Source organism: Siniperca chuatsi, linkage group LG12 (assembly GCF_020085105.1).
Source record: "Siniperca chuatsi isolate FFG_IHB_CAS linkage group LG12, ASM2008510v1, whole genome shotgun sequence".
NCBI classification, from domain to species: domain Eukaryota; kingdom Metazoa; phylum Chordata; class Actinopteri; order Centrarchiformes; family Sinipercidae; genus Siniperca; species Siniperca chuatsi.
In genome coordinates, this window is record NC_058053.1 from 20,297,298 (window position 1) to 20,315,260 (window position 17,963).

General features: G+C 41.4%; 1 protein-coding gene across 11 annotated transcripts in view; it reads left to right on the plus strand.

Annotated features, from left to right (window-relative positions):
• Positions 1-17,963, plus strand: part of dachd (dachshund d) — a 91,278-nt gene that overhangs the window by 44,047 nt on the left and 29,268 nt on the right. For all 11 annotated transcript variants that reach the window (XM_044217191.1, XM_044217201.1, XM_044217192.1 and 8 more), the window contains exons 2-3: positions 2,802-2,917; positions 9,000-9,152. In XM_044217191.1, the coding sequence (XP_044073126.1) occupies positions 2,802-2,917; positions 9,000-9,152 (269 nt within the window). The remainder of the gene's footprint in view (positions 1-2,801; positions 2,918-8,999; positions 9,153-17,963) is intronic.

Sequence of the window (17,963 nt, forward strand, 5' to 3'; positions counted from 1 at the left end):
TGCAATAATGGCCTAGTTTGGAGCAGTTTCTGTGCCAGGCTATTTAGGGAATCAGCATCTGCTGCTTGATAAATAGCCTGGCTCTTTTGTTTGAGGCCAGGTTGGGTTCCTCTCTGGACCCAGCTTATTAGCCTGGATGGCTCTGACCATAGCAGATCTGCAGTGATGTTAGCATGCATGCCTCTGCTGTGGCGTTTCAAGGAACTCCATTACATATTGTTAAGAAACATTATGCCAAACTACATGAATCACAAGGCTGTGAAAGCATTGAATAAAAGAGGAAAATAGTCATGACACACCCTCTGTAATGAAGTGTATGCTGTTTCTGTACATTAAGACACCTACTAAAGAAAAGCAGACGATAACCTTAACTTCTGAGAGGCTTTCCTGTTGCTTGGAGGTTCCTCAGTTCAAAGCTCCTTTTCAGTTGGTGTATTTCTTTCATGGCTAGCCAGTGTTATTTGTGTGCAGAGAGTAGCTGAAATGTTATCCCTTTAAACACACAGACGGATTCTCTCACAGCCTATCTAAACATTACCTTTACTTAACTGGGTCTTTGTACCTGGGTTCACATCCTTTGACATGATCTAAGGTTGATGTGACATTTTTTTTGTCCATTTGAGGGACTTTTTGCTTTTAGTATTGTTGGTAAAAAAGCCTTTTACCCATCACATACCCTCTATTGAGGTCTTTCATAAATAATTCAGCCAGAGTACAAGTGAAAGTGATGACAGCAAAACTGTGTGCAATCTCTCCCTCTCATAAGATCAAAGAGGTGCTTCTATAGAAATAGGAATTACATTTCCAGACGTTCCTAGGTTGAGCGGGCACTCATTTCTCTTTCTGCCCCTCTCTCACTGCCTTCCTCTCACTTTCTGTCATTTGCTCCTGCTCTCGCTACTTCTTTCTATCACTTGTGTATTTTCCGTCCAAAGGGACACAGTTGGGTGAAGGTCTGCTTTTAGTCCTAAAACCTCCAGAGCCGGCATATGAGAGAGTCAGCACATTCAGACAGATAGAGCGAGTGCACTCTATTAGCAGGACTGAGGTAAATAAACCTCACAAGACACGGCTGAATAAATTCAACTACTAAGGCTGTGTGGTATCTGAACTAAAACACTGCATCACTGTGTAGATACTGCCTTTGGGAAATGTAGTGAAATGTACTGTAACACAAACAGCTTCGTATACTGTACTGGTTGATAAAGTCCAGAATGAGCCATTGTTGAAAAAAATCAAAACAGTTAATCAGTTGGTTACATTGATTCATTTAATTTCAAACCTTTGTTGGTTATAAACAGCTCAGTCAGTACCAAGTCAGTAATCATGGTGAAAAGCATTTGACAAGATTCAAATCATGACAAAATAATAATCACGTTTATCTACAAACAGTAAATAAGGTAATAAAATACCATTTTATGATTCTTGTGACAGTAATGTATCATGCCACCAAAGTAATTAGTACCTATTAAGATATATTTGTGGAGAGATTTTGCTCTGGATTAGACAAAAGAAATTACACCTTACACGAAACTGGACAATGACATTACTGTATAAGCATGTTGACACTCCCCTTCAAACCTTATTAACAGAATAAAAATCAACTTGAATGCAGTCTTCTAAAAGGGCAGGACAGAAGCTCAGCCAACACGTCCCAGGTTTGATTTCCAGCCCTGTCCTTTCTTTGTGAAATTTACTCCTGTTTGTCCAGGTTTCCTCTCATTGTTACATCACGCTACGGAAACCCTTTGGTGCTTTAAAGATGGATTAAACTAAGTTCATATTAGAGAGAACTTAGTATCCTGGTAAAGCTTGAAAATGGACTATTGTATGTGAAATAATGTATGAAGCCAATATGTCACCTGTGTCAAGTCACCATAATTCATCTTCAGCTGAGACATCCGGCACCTTGTTCATAAAGAATATACCTCTATAGGATCTTGGCCCCCTCATTATATGCTCATTGCATTTTTTTTCACCCTGTAGGCTTTTCTTTGTAACTATAAGCCAGCAAAGTAGGTATTGATTGCAACTCGAAGCTGTATTAATAAGTGAATGAGTAAGATGTGTGGAAAGTCAGGGGTGTATCTGCTTTGAAGGCCTTTTCTCCTCCACAGTAAGGTGGCACAGTCATTTATCACGGCTGGATCTGTGCCCCTCGTTTGGTGTAATAAAACTCCCCCATCAGAACCGTCCAACAGGTCTGAATCACTCTGTCATACCACCTTCCAGCTAAGGCACGCATTAAATCAAGCAAGCAGAACATTTCCTAAGGCAGCCATTGCCTTTTAATTTCCTGAAGAACCTTAAAATATCATTCATTACCAGAACTACACATATTTGGTTTTTAAAAGTCTCATAAATCAATAGTGGCCTGACTGCAATAATTATAACAAGTTAACATGTAATTTCCAGGCCGAGGGCCGCGCACTGGATTTTAGCATATGCAAACGAGGCAATTCAAATAGTGTGGGGATATTAATACGGAGGAACAGGTAACGAGGTACGGGTTATGAATTATGCATCAAAAAGTGGTTGATCTTCAATAAAGGAAATGAATTCACCGTGTAATCTAATTAGTTATGGAAGTCTATTATGTTGAGCTGCAGAAAGCAACTGTCCTTGAAAAGAAATTTATTTACAGTACATGTTAGCTATTTGGAATGGAATTGCATTCTGGAGTGCTCCAAACGTTAACACCCCCCAACCACCACCACCACCCACACAACCCCTCCTCCCCCCTGCCAGTCTCCTCCTCGTCTCTTACGCACATTCTCCTCCTTCTCTGCCCGGTGTTTTAGCTCCAGACCCGGCCGGCCTCCGAAGAGGACCCAGAGTGTGACATCACCGGAGAACCCCCACATCATGCCCCACTCAGTCCCTGGCCTCATGTCCCCTGGCATGATCCCACCCACAGGTATGGTTTGGTCTTAGTTTGTAGTTCTCTGTCATTGTTGCTAAGGCTCTGATTCACTCTGTCTGGGTCTTTTCTACCTCTCTCTCTCTTTCTGTCACACACACACACACACACACACACACACACTCATATACACACATACACAACCTCCCTACCAGTGGCCCCCCCGCAGCTTGTCCTCGAAATGGCAACCAGTCCAATGTGACACATGCACCCAACCACCAGACACCAGCCGCTCACTCGTTTACCAAAAACAGATCCTCTGCTCAACCCCCGGAAACCAAGAGGGGGAGAATAAATTGGAGTGGAGATCTTTTCTCTCAGATTATTCCAGTAGATGTTGCATTTTGCCTTGAGTGCATTCTAATTAGTGCGATTAAATCCACTCCACTGGTATATGTACATAGGCGGTGGTGATGCTAAAGCAAGCTTATCGCCACAAGAATCAATAACAACCGTTTGTGCCTTAACTTACCCCTGGGCCAAATCTTATTGCAACTATTGCTTTTGTTCTATTTGTGGCTGGCTTCATTGTGACTGCTTTGATGTTAGTGGCTGTAAGTGCTCTGATTTGCATATTTTGCTCTCCTTCTTGATATGTCTTTAATGATATTGTACTGTTGAACGGAGCTCTTTGAATGCTCATTCAGTGTACAGTACACATTGTATTTAACCAGCTATTAACTGTAGTACTTTGCAGTGAGATAAAACACCACAGCTGGTTTTCCATGGTTATCTTCGGTGTATAGCAATTTTAACAGACTTGTAATTATCCTTCCTTCCACATTTTTCCATCTCTGTAAAAACAGTCTGGAAGTGTTTTTTTCTCTTTCTCCAAGAGGCAGCAATGCCGCGTCTGTGAGGTGTTTGAAGTTCAATATTAAACACAGATTGGGCCATCCTTGTGATTCAGTACAATGGAGGCTTACAGGCTAGTGCTTTGAACTCTGGGAATAGGGTGAGGTCACTGGCTATCTGCGCTGTAGTATAGAAGGCGAACTTAAAGGCCGACGTGAACACAGAGAAGGACAATGATGAGAAAGACCCGTGTTATTTAGTGGAACATAAAGCAACAGAAAAGCCTTTTGATATCATCCCCTTTAAGCCCAGAGGGACTCTATGATCTTGACATTTAGTCAGGGTATTCAGGGGGCAGAGATAAAGTAATTGAGGTTTTTGGTCTTCTCATAACTGCCTTAAGCTTCCTAACTGTGGCGAGACAGAACTTTTCCATCAATTTCTGTGTTATGATTAAACCATTTATTGTTCTGATTATAGTATTAAGCATTAAACGTCAAGGAAGTTACAGATTTTGACAGATTAATAATTAAGTATAATTGACCACACATAAGTTAGCATCTGAGTAGGCGACTAATTGATCTCCCTGTCACGTCCAAATATACTGATTGATGATAAAAAACCGACATTGAGAAACTGTCTTAAATAGTTACACTATCATGTCATGTCATATTAGTTCATTTTTCAGATGAGTTAACGCCTGCATACACAGACAGAATGTGGGCCGACGGCTTTTCCTGAGGCTTCACCAATACTCCCAAGACTCCACGAAAAAGCCACTGCACCGTTTAATTTGGGCTGCAGAGAAAGAGCGAAACCCTCCATGAAACAGTAGCATGTCATTTCTCTCCTGGTGTTACATTTGCATATGTACTATGCTGGTGCTTCTTCCCCAGCTCCTTATCACTCAGGAGTGGCTGACTGTAGCTCAAATTTGGCAAAAGGTTTCACTTCATGATAGATACAGAAAGTTTTTCAACTATCTAATCTCATAGCCATAAAGGCCAGCATGACGTGACAGAACCAATGTGGAATTCTTCACTCAATTTACTTTGTTTTACGAATTTTGTTTGCTGTGATTTCTTCATGCAAACTGTAATCAGCCAATGTTTTTTTTTTTAGATATTAAACATCAAATCGAAAAAAGATCAATGACCATATTCAACACAGTGGAAAGATGTCTTCTTCACACTTTAACAGGACCAGAGAGGCCTATGTGAAACACATTGTTAACATATGTATCTTTGCCCTTGACACCAGTTCCATTTAGAAAAGGACATCTTAATATGCTTAGGTTTCCATTTAAGGAAATACCCTCATATGTGTGTGAAAGCACATGTGTGTATGCATGAGTTTCTGAAGGCGTGCATGCTTGCGTTTATGCCTCCGGGGGGGGGGCGCTGGAGCCTTTCCAGTTGCTGATGCATTACAGGCAGATTGGCCCCCAAATCGGATTATTTGCTGTGTACTGACACCACACTGAGATGACATCTCCTTTAAAGTGGAGAGGGCCTCCACTCACACTCTGGCCACTACTTAAGCAGCAGCTTCAATATAATTCATTTATGTCCTAGATATGGCTTCAACCTTTTGAATAACACAAGAGTACTGCATTTACCATTAGAGAAATGAATGTCACCTACATCTAACCAGGGTGCATCCTGTACTTTACTGATAAAAACAATATTTTCTAATGCTGTCTGTCTCTTGCCTTACTGTAAGTATGAGTGTTGATTCCAGTGCCTCAGAGAGCTAGTTCTTCATACAAGTATTGCAGGTGGAGACATATGTAATATTTATGTTCTTTCGATGTACAAGTAGCACGTCTGCTTCTATAGTGGATCATCTAATCCGGTGCCACTTCAAGCTGCTTTAAAGTAGACCCACTATGCACCAGGTAATTTAGGGTCAGTTCTTTGTGTCTCTACCCCTCCTCTTTCAGTCCGCTGCTTGTCATAAGGTTAGCGCGCTGTGTAATTGATACTAAATTTGTCATGATGTGGATAGCACAGTTCAAGTGGTGCAGTGTACCTAAGAGTCGCGTTGTTCCCAACCCCAGTTTGTCATTGCTGTGCTGCCACCAGTCCATGCATAAAATTAGGCAGCCATGCTCATTGACATGGAGTGTCTCTTCCCTACTTATCCTGCTTGCCCGATAAATAAAGTGTGTTTTCATTGTTACCCATGGTGCAGTCCCTAACAGAGACAGAACAGAAACACAACAGATAAGCTCTGGTTATTTTCTTTTTTTAATCACTGCTAGAGAAAGTCGTAAAAGTCAGTCTTTTGTGTACTGATGTGAAGTTAATCTGATTTTAATTTAATTATACGAGTTAGTTGCGGAGGGCACAGGCATTCGGGTGTTTGTTGTAAGAATGTTCTGACATTGGCGCAGGTATGGGGCAGCTAGCATGTTAATTAATGATGAAGATCCTGACAATATGCAGAGGCATGACAGCGTTAAGCCAGTCGGCTGCTGCTTCCTTTGCATATTAATAGATCCTTCATTATTATTTAATATGACAGCTGCTCCAAGGGCTACCATCAGACCTTGTCTCTGTTATTTGCTGTTTTGTGCTCCCCATGTGACAGTGCCATGCTATTCTCTATTTGTTGAAATGTCCCTTTTCTGTTCTCTGACTGGTGTGGCTCTCTACATGCGGCTGCGGTGCTCTGTTTGTTTTGTGCTCAGGAGGATTCTGACTTGCCTGTGCATCTATATGAGAAAAGTGTCTGAATCTAAAGGTGACTTTGAAAGAATATATGAGGCAGGATTGTTGTTTGCATAGTAATGAATGCAGATTAGCACTGAGTGGGATTGGTCTTGTTGACGTTTAGACTACTAGTGGCTTAATAGACTTGTTGCTGGGTACCAACATCTTCCTGGCTTCCTTATTACATCCACTGTATTGAGACTTCGATCTATGGAGTGTGTCACTTAGTCAAAGAGAGGGTGGAGGTTGGAACCGAATGATAAATGAAAAATGGAAACGTGATCATTCCATCTGTTTCACAATAGTACAAATCAATTTGTTAATCTTTATTTACGCAATACTCTTTTGTTCAAAACCTGTCACCTTCTTTTTCATGGATGGATAATTTCCTTTTTTTCTTTTGTTTAGTTGTTCTTACAATATAGTCCAGTTTACTTTAGAAAAAGAAATGGTGAGGACACGCAGGCTGCAGTGCAATAAACCACAGTGTTCTCACAACCAAAGTTAGAGAGCATCAGAAAGCACCACTGCGGCACTGCTTTGAGCGGCACCTGATTTGTGGGGGGAATTTATCACACAAACAGCCCAGAGGTGATTTCAATATTTACTCGGCAGTCTGTTCTGCATACGTCTCATTTGGAAAACAGTTGACTCTTGCCCATTATACACAAATGAAGGCTGACCTTCAGACTGGGCAGAGGCCACATTCATTATGTGGAGAAGTATCACCTTCTTATGAGGCAATGGCTTTTTTTCCCCTGTTCTGCCTATGCATATTGAACAGCAGCCAGGGCCCATTGCAAACGAGAGGGCCCTCACTGACATGATGTATACTGTACGTCAATATGGTACTGATGTATTTTAAGATGCAAACAAGGCTTTAAATTATATGCACCTCCATGTCAGTGGCTCAGAGTGACTCTCGCCATCTGCCTATCAGCTGGGGATGAGCGGAGAGGGTGCCCAGGCCGGTATGTTCTTGTGTGCATGTTTGTCGGTGTGTGTTTGTGCATGCGCATGCTCGCATGTATCTATTAGAGCCACATGTTCGATTTCTACCTCTCCTTGTACTTGTGTCTCCCCTCAGTTGCATGGCTAATAGCTGCTCTTGAGTCCCATCACGGAGATGTGACAGCTTAGTGATGATAAACGCAGACGTTGCCTTGTTCTGCGTCAAACGTAAGGCAAACCTGCATATCCAGTATAAGCAGCCTCTGTAAAAGGGCAGGTGATATACTGTATTGTGGGTATGAGTGATTCCCCTAATAGGTACATATCTTTTTCTCGCTGTGCATCTTTGATGTCATTGCTGGGGGTTGGCAAGAGGAGTCGTGGGACTCTCCTGAGACACACCAGGCCTAGAGGAGCTTTAGCACTATCTGTTCCTGCTGTTTGAGACCAGCCTCATGAATAAAGATTTCAGTCACGTTCAATACACCAGAACCCTGGAAATACCACAATGACAAACCAATGGTTTATGATCTCTGCAGTGTGCTCAGCATATGTATGTCTATAATCTCCGACTTACTATATTAATCATATCAAGTCCATTTTGATCGAGGTGGACGACCATGTCAAATATTGCTATTCCAGTATATATTCAGAGATGACAGTGGAAATGTGAATGATCATTTGAAATGTAATGTCAATAGTCATTTAGTCCGCTCATGAAAACGGCAGCCTCGGGCCTCAGATATTTGGCATCTTGTCAGAATGTTTCAAGTGATATGCATACTAAAGACTGCATTATAATTGGTGTATTGTAAGATTGAAGGTAGCGTAAAACAGTACGGTCAGCCCTCCAAGCATTGAATAAACTCAAAGCCATTTACAAGTGTTAAAGAATAAAAAAAAACTTGAAACCTTGGTACACTGTTTATAGTTTTCCATTCTGCTTGATGACTGGCCTTGACTCTCAGAAGAGCCCTGTTATTATGAGACACTACAGTATATAACCATGAAGAATTTGAATACCAATGTTAGGCATTATTCAGGGTGATTAGATCTGTTGAATACATTAGAAGGTATCATTGAAACACCCTTTTTAAGACACAGTTCTCGCTTTGTATTTGTTCACATATTCAATCTGTCTCACTTTTTCTCTCCCTGAAACCTCCCGTGTCACACTGTATCACTATGCCTTTATTATATATACACATACTTTGTGTATTTATGTAAGTCATACACACAAAATGCTTGCATCATGCACTATTATCTTGACTGCATCTGTTCCCATCAAGGTACAAATACATCAATCTAGTGGCGAGGAATACCAGAGTCAGTGAAACATTCATAAAAATCATATGCTGCCACACACACAGGGAGCCATCCCATCAGCATGATAACCTGCTGTGAAGATATCCCCTGTCAGAAGATTTAAAACCAAGCTGGGATCTCATATTCCCCATAGTGTATAAAATTATTCATTGTTTTATTATTTCAAAAGTCCTTTTTCTTTGTTTTTATTCGCCAGGACAGATTTCTGAAAGGTTTTGCAGGTGCAGTGGCTCAGCCCCAGCAGACATGTAGCGGTCTGTAAGCGCTCTGTCTCCTCTGCCTCCTCTCTCCAGGCCTGACAGCGGCGGCGGCAGCAGCTGCCAACGCAGCCATCGCAGAGGCCATGAAGGTCAAGAAGATCAAGCTGGAGGCGATGAGCAGCTACCACAGTAACGCAAACCACCATGGGGCAGACGGAGAGAATGGAGACCTCAGCTCCAGCGTCGGTGAGGATGCCCTTCACACACACTGTCACAAACACAATCGCACTCACATACACGGAAGACAAATGCATGCAATGCTGCAAACTATTTTATGTGCTACCATGCAAGTCAGCAAATCATCTATGTGCTATTTTAATAATACAAAGAAAATATTTATAAAATGACACTCAGATAAATCTGCATCTAGATCCACATCTGCATCAAAATAGACATATTGATTTAAAATAATGCAGAATGACTGATTAGCAGCAATGATTTTTGAAGAAATCTTAAATCCTGTATCAAAATTTGGGGTTTGTAGAAGAATTCATTTTAAGTGAGTCAAACTCACTTAAGAGAGTTATTACCATTTAAAGTTTTGTTAGGGCCACCTATGGGCAGAATGCACAAGTAAGTGTGTGTGCCTGTCAACTAAATTGTTGTGTTGAAGTTTTTGTTATTTTGGCCGCTTACAAGAAATTGGCAACCAATTATTGGGAAATGGTAGGGCATATCAGGGCTCATGCAAATGTTTAATGTACCAACTTTGGTTAAGAGTTGTTGAAACATCTAGGAGTATGGGAAAAGCTGCTTTTTCAAAAAATTTAAATGGGGAGAGTCTGTTTAGGCTGAAAAGGGTGTGATCTATACTAATAGATTCTTCTAGAACCAAGGATTCCCAAAACATTAATTCAATTGCTAATACATTTCATGGTTCCACAGTTATGAGGCAAAATGTAAAGTGTTTTATAAATTAGCACATGTTCACGCTTTTTCTCCGAATCACAACCAAAAGCTTATCACTTGTTCCATTGTCCATTGCCAGACTTTCCACCAAATTTAATTGAAATATGTTTAGTACTTTTTGATATCTTGCTTAACTAACAGCTAACTACATATACAGGACCAAAAATGTTAACATTCACTAATGAGAACTAAACACAAAGTACTGCTAAGGCTGATGGGAATGTTGTTGACTAAAAAACCTAGAGGTAATAGATAATCCTATACATACAGCTTGATTTAAACCAAAGACTTGTATGATTGTCCCCACTGTACTACTGGTTTCTTAATAAAATTATGAAATATTGTTTTTGTTTAGTTTTTATGCACTGTAATTATCCACCTTGGTAAGTTTTGTTTTTCTCTTGAAGTGTTACACTTTTGTGTTGAAAGAAAAAAACCCATTCTGAATAGCTAAGTGAAACTGTGAACACAGTTTCCCAAAGCTTTTAACAAGGTCTAATTGAATTGCTGGGAGAGCATTGCTTTTTCACTATGTGCCATTTCAATTAATTATTAGCCCTAAAATGCAGAAGGATTTCCGTAATATCACACAGAACCACTTAGTGTATTAAAGAGAATGATAATGTATGTTGGTGCGGATTCATGAGCCAATTCCAAATTATAAACCAAATGTAATCCCTGTAGCTTTGGTCGTAAATGGAGGTTTTGATTCACTTATTGTAATAAATGGCTTGACTCCCGAATACATTTCATCAGTAATACTTGACACCATGGAGCTTATGGTGTGCGAGATGAAAACAGGATGTGTTTCTAAGCAGATTTAACAATGCAAAATGCATAAAGTGTGAGGTCATCACTCCAAGAGAATGGAGTATGTAAAAGAAAAAAGAATACGAGCCTACGAGGTCACGGAAATAAAGATAAATGTGAGTACCAACAGCAAGGCTATGGCAATGGAGCTAATAAGAAACTGTTTTATCTTTTTACAATTTAAATTGTAACCTTGAGCCCACAGCCAGCCACACAGGCTCCCGGTAGAATCATAATTCTAGCAAGGGGGAGCAGCTCTAGGTGTGGGTGCATGGGCCACAGCATTAGCTCTCTGAGTGAAATATATGGCAGTGACGCCTCTCGGCCCCATCCACAATCAATTGGATTCTTTTCCTTTAATATTTACTCGCAGCGATGAGATGCTCGTCTGCATGGTGATGAACAGTCTGCCACTGGCGTTTGAAGGTGACCTGTCAGTGAGTATGGACAAATCTCTCGCTCGCAGAAATGTAGAAAATAAATCATTAGGGGCAGGCAGTCAGACAGGGGCCTCTCTCTCTCCCTCACTCTCCTCGGATTTAAATCAGCTCAGATTTATGATTTGAATTAATGCTTCGTTTGGTCAAAGGAATGGTCGCAGAGACAAATGATGTTTGGTACTGAAACCATCCTAATATTGATTACTGGGTGTCGCAGCAATCTCTTGTTTATATCAAGCACTCTCCTGTGACAGGGTGGCCAGCAGGAGTCATCCTGATAATACGCAGGAGAAATATGGCTTGCTCGACACCGCGGGGCCATGAAACACAGCTAGCAGCATGCTGTCTTCTTCATCTAGCCCCAGGCTTCCACTCACATATTTATTTATAATAAAAGCATTTTGTAATTTCATAAGAATATGAACTGACTTACAAGAAAGTGTGATTACAGAATTATTTAACATTCCAAAAACGTCTCACTCTGGCCTGCTTTCACAAGCTATTTTGGAGTGTGAATGCTGAATATGTCCAGCTCTCAAGCCCATTATCCAATGGCAATCCAAACTTATAAATCACTTGACTGATATAGCATGGAGTGGGCAGAAGGGGAACTGTATTTGGCTGTAGCTTTGTTGGGACTGGACGTACTGTTGTTCACGGTGCTGACTAGGGTATGACTTCATGCTGTTTTTAAGAGACTCAGACCACAGCTGCTCTGAGGAAATGGACAGAGTTTTATAATCATCCAGCTTAAACTAAGACTCACACAAATGGACGTGTTTACTTACACAAATTATGTTACCAACCATGATAGGAATTGATGTGATAATGAGCATGCTTCTGATAATACCACTAAGGACAGAGACACATTTAATCGGAAAGAACTACTACATAAACCCATTAAAAAAAACCTCCTCGGGCTAAAATACAGGTGCCTCATCTCTGTGTTTGTCTGAAGCAGATCTTTGTGAAGAGCTTAAAGCAAAGCACAGCAGAGCCAGCCAGTGAAGGACGCTCTGTTCTGTTTGTAGAGTTGGATTGTCCGTCGTTGTCTTTGTGTTGATGTAAATTGAACAGGCTAATTTCTCCCTCGCATTAAATATTCATCACAATTAGACCTTCCTGTTTGCATCAATGTTATTAATTATGAGGGAAAAACAGGCAGTTCAACTCTCAGCCAAAATAACCAAACATCCTGATTGAGAGAGGGAGAGAAGGAAATAGATATGTTTGTAGGAGTATAGGAAGGAGAGACAGATACAAAGATAGTGAGAGAAAGACATGGTGATGGAGCGACATAAAAATGTGAGAGATAGAGTGAGAGGTGTGTGGGGGTGCCTTTCTTTGATTTTCTCTCACACTCTTTAGTTGGGCAGAGGGAGCCCTCTCAAAGCACAATGTGGATTGTTCCTGCGCCTCTCAGGAAATGCCACAATTACAGATCACAGACCAAGCAAAACACGTGTGGCGCTGGGCCTTGAGGGGGATAAACAGCCCGCCATTCCCTCCCAGTGCTTTGACCCCAGCCACAACCTTCATTACTGGGAGAGAAAATATTGTCAGCTGCCCACTAACAAACACCTGCCAATTTCAAGAGAAGGAATTGCTTTTTTCAGCCTCGGAAGGAAAATAAAGTGTTTCTTAGACCTGCAGAAAAGGAGTGGGAAGAAAAGATAAGGCAGCGTTCACCCATGTCCCCTTTTCTCTGTCTCTTTTTTACTCTGTCTCACTTACTTCACTGTCTTTCGCCCTCTGTCTCTCTTTGGCCACTGGGTGCTGCCCTGCCACTCATCTGACTCCTCACCACACAGCTCTAATGGAGCCGAAATCCTGTTTGTAATTAGATATGGGAATTCCACTGTCATCAGCCAGATGATGCCACGACATGCCGACCAAATAACTATCCCACAGACAGCGCCGCAGTGAAAAGAGAAGACACAGTCTCTGCTAACTTTCAGATGTTACTATACATTTTGAATCAATCCTAAACCTGTAACACCATAACTAAGCTGTATAAATAGTTACATTCTACAGCACTACTTAAAAACCTGAAAGCCCTTTGTCTCACATCTGTGGCTTCAGTCCAGGCTGCCCAACAGGGAGTGGAGAGCCACATGCTAGGCTGAAGCTGGACGGATGGTGACAGGTACCTGGAGTGTTGCCTGACTGAGAGTTGAGAGAAGAGGTTTTGGGTGAGATGATGAGGAAGCATCATTCTCTCTTGCCAGGGTCATCAGGCTAATTTCTGCAAGCCCCACCCTCACACTTGTATGTTTGCAGGCGCGCGCGTGTGTGTGTGTGTGCGTGTGTGCATGCTTGCATGAGAGAGAAAGCGGGGGCCTTGGCCCCTGAGAGCGCTCCGTGAGGAGACCACAGCTGTACACTCCCAGCAGCTAATTGGTCCTTATCTAGCTGTCCCATTCATCTTCATTTTTTACCAATTACTGAGCATTATCTGTGTTCTCAGTTGGGTATGGGACTTAATCCTTTTTGGTTAAGCTGGTGCTACAGCTTGCAAATTTCAAATGGCGCGGGGGGTGGGGGGGGGGGAAAGGTGGTGGGGGAAGAGGAGGGGGGGCAAAAGTCATGGCTAAACAAACTCTGAAACTTCCCATCATCCCTCACTGGCAGGAAGCAATCAATAAACAATGACATCAGACGAAGGAGAGAGGAAAAAATGGAAGGGATCAATTATTGGCGTTATAATTCAAGTCCTTGTTTGCAAACGTTGCAGCCTCATTGATTAGGCTGTTCTTGTTGCACTCACCATTATTGACTTGTTAAAAACATATTTTCTCATCATCAGTGGTTTTACGTTTGCGGTCACACAGATAACAATACTTTAAGGGGGCATCATTAATTATTCAAGATGTATTCATTTTAAAGCACAGCAAGTCCAAATCATCCTGTTTACTCTACAAACAATACAAGTATAGTACATTGCTCATCCAGAAGGTACATCAAGACACTGCAATCTGGGGCAGTTAGCCTTAATTTTCTGAGATCAATGCATAACTAGGCTCCTCTCTATATGGGGTCCGCGCTTGGCCATGCTGCAGAGCTGAGTGGAGTCAGCCTGGAGACCACGCACTAATTACTGGAGTGTTTACTGCTCTGCTGGATAGCATTTGTACCATTTTGGATCATATCAGTTAGTCAATGTGCTCTGCGCTAGACAGATAAATAAGACATTAAGATGGCAGTGTGTGTGAATGAAATTACAGTGGAAAAAATAATAGTCATCAATTATAAAATAAACACAGGTCTAAAATGAGTCAAATTAGCAGCCACACACGTATGTATACTTACAGAACATAAAGGCATGTGTGTCAGCAGACAGACAGTCATGCACACAAAAGCAGGACACATATAGAGACACTGCTCCTGCACTTTGATAGGGATCTGTTTGGTCACACTCTCTGCGCCAGCTGTCAGCCCAGCTCCACTGCTGCGATTTAATTAGTCTGTTTATGTCCTTTCTAATAATAAAGCTCTCTGGGTAGAAGGACACATCCAACTAGCTAGCTGCACGCTCCAACCTGCTAGCTGCGCTAGTGCTGGTGGCCCGGCGCAGCTAAATGTGGGCCATGGCGGAGGATGGTGGCTACTTCCTGCTCCTGTAGACAGAACAATGGCCCTCAGGCTCAGATCTAGTATCACCCCCTACTCAATCCTAACCTTAACCATTAGGGGATAAAGCACATACTGACCTGATATGAGTGTCTAGGGGCAACTTCATCCATCTTCCTCTCTAGCTCTCTTGTGGGAGCCTTTGTCAGCCGAAGCTCTTGAGAGAGACTAGATTGTAGCCATAGGCTGAATAGGATTCATTTCACGAACATATCATAACACCTCTTTCACTACGACAGATTATTGTCTTGTCTGATTTATGCAATTACAGTGCGGTTTGTTTTGATTTTCTATATTCTGATATCAGGTTGCACTGGACAAAATTGGGTCCGTTTAAGCTGCAAGTGTTGGGGAAAAGAGGAGTATTGTTAATAACTGAATCAGACACACTGAGCTAGACAGAGAGTGGCAGAGTAGACAGACAGCCTTCCAGCCTGAGTAAAGAGCTTGATGGGTCTTTGTCTCTCTCTTGGGCTTTGGCCCTCACCATCTCTCTATTAGTCTGCCAGGCTCATGGGAGCCAGGTGACAGATAAGTGAAGAACGACACACACATTTTAATAGACATTTCAAAAGATAAACCTGATAATCATTTCTCTTTTTAATGAAGTCTAATGTCCTCGTTCTAATTCCAGTTGCATCGACTGTTAAGCATCAGCGTAATACTTGAATATGCATGATTGGAAAATTGTGAGGCACACTGATGTAGCTACAAAATACACAAACACAGACAACTGCAGAAATACATTACAATAACAGGGGGAATTGATTAAACATTATTTCCATAATGATCCATATCAAGTTCTATCATCTTTGAGTGGCAGCGGAGTTGCAGCATTAAAGAGAGGAATAGACACAAGGGGAGGCAACACGCTAGACAAACCTCGTGTCATGGAAATATTTGTTTGATTGTCTCTTGTGGTTAGTTCACAATAGCAGGAGCAGAGCTATAAAAAACAACTGACCAGTCGAGTTGTCATCCCTCATCAACATTAGGCCTCATTCTTTATTAATTGGATAGATTAATTTGGAGTGCTTTGATGCGGGGGTGATGCATGCGTTCGGCTGTCCCCTCCTCACTATTCTCTGTCAGGTTGAATTTAGCAAGGGAAGGGGCTGACCTTTGAAAGTGAAGAGATCAACACAATTTGAAAAGACAATGTCACTTGGTGTAAATGTGATACGTGTAATAAATGACATTCAACCTTTCAGTGATGATGAGCTTTCGCAGGTTGGAGTAATGTGAAATATGCACAGCGTGTAATTGCATAGAATGTGGAGCAGTTTTCACATACACAGCTAAGATGGTGCAGCATTAGAGACTGGATATCATGTGCTCTCATTTCACTATGATTATGTCTAAGAGGAAACATTAGCATAGAGTAATAATATTACTGTGTACACAATAACAGTAATGACAACACAGTGATGACAACAACAAAATGACAATCTCTTTTACTGTGATTACCCTATAAAAATCCATTGCCCAACTATGCCACAATCAGGGGGAGAATCAAAGAGCATTTGTGTGATAGAAATAGCTAGTTCTGTTTCACAAAAGCACTCTGTTGGTTACCTGAACCGAAAGGTGTTTCTTCTCAATTATGATATGGGAACCCTCATCCAAATAGAACTATCAGCCACACTGAGCCCAGACATCTTCAACATCACACAGCCTCTCCTCTGGGACCAAGATAAAGAGGGAGAGAGTGAGCAAGTTCAAACAATGTTAAGGAATTTCACAATCTCAGCATGTCCTTCACAGTGTGAACAAACAGAGGAAGGTATTTCTTGATAAATTGTGTTTAGAATCCCTAACAAAATACTAATTCCAACAAAATAATTGAAATGACCTCAACATAATGTTATTATTTATTTTATCTGTGTACTTAAATGTAATTAAATCCAAACTAACAACATTCTTTGGACTGCAGTGATATAAAATTCACATGTTACAGTCAGTTCACCTTGAACTCATTTGTACTTTTGCGCTATAATCTGTAAACTATACACTGCATTACTGATTTTCTCTCATGAGGTGATTGTAATGGAGGAAGTGAGAGCACAGGAGGTAGTGATGCTAATTTTGTAATTAAAACGGATGATCTGATGACCACATGCAAACTGATCCCCTCTCTTCCACCAAAGTGATATGACGGCAGCGTGGGCCGTGATTGATAACGCTCGTCAGTATATTTCATTTCAGGAGCCTTAGTCAAATGACAACTGGTTGTCATTGACTGAAAGCAATCTTTTTAAAAGGGGAGCCTTTGCTAAGTATCAGATGAAAATGATTCCTCTGTCTGCTTGGGTGTCACTGTCTGTAGGAGCTTTATTGATTGGGCTTGAATATATTGCACCCGCAGTAGTAACAGCTGCTAGTAATATCTCTCCTCTCCTGCTCTCCTCTTCTGCTCACAGCACTTTCTGTGCCACGGCATATTGTCAGCGATCAGATGTTGGTGCTCTCGTGCCGATGTTGCATATTTATCAAGAGTGATGTGTGACAAATGTAAAGTGAGCCTGGTTCCGACCCAAATTAGAGACGCGAACAGTGTTTGCTAATGTGTCCTGAAGGCCTGGCTGTCCTGGCCACCCCCAGCCATGTGCATGATTGCGTTAACTAAACCCACCATTGTCTCCCCCACTTTATACGCTCTGTGTTATCAAGCACAAGGATGTTGGCATTGGTTGGTAAAGGTCATTTACTGTAATGAGATTTGCCACAAGCAAGCATATGGCTTGATTATTGCCCTGTTCGTTAACATTTTCAGCAAAGAGACAAATAGACAGCTAAAACGGGCTGGTGCGGGTGGGGCGATGGCAAAACGTGCAAAGCATTTTCTCTTTCAAAGATAGGAAGAACTTTTTTCACAACAGATCTGCCACAAAGATGATTGATCTTTCCATTTTCATAAGGAATGCATGCCATTAGAGCCAAGGATTTAAATTATCCTATAAAAGTTGCCTGCCTTAGATATTATACACTTAAAGGACAAACACCTCTGTCTGTCTCCTTGATAATTTCTACCACATGTTACACTCCAGTGGTTTGGGTAGGAAAGCAATTATGTTACCTCATCAAACCAGAAATGTTTTCTTATCATGGTTTCTCTTACATTACATTACATTAGGTATCTTGGCAGGAAATCTTTGCCCACCAGAATCATTCAAAAGTGTATCTCTTTATCCTGGCATGCTAAACACAT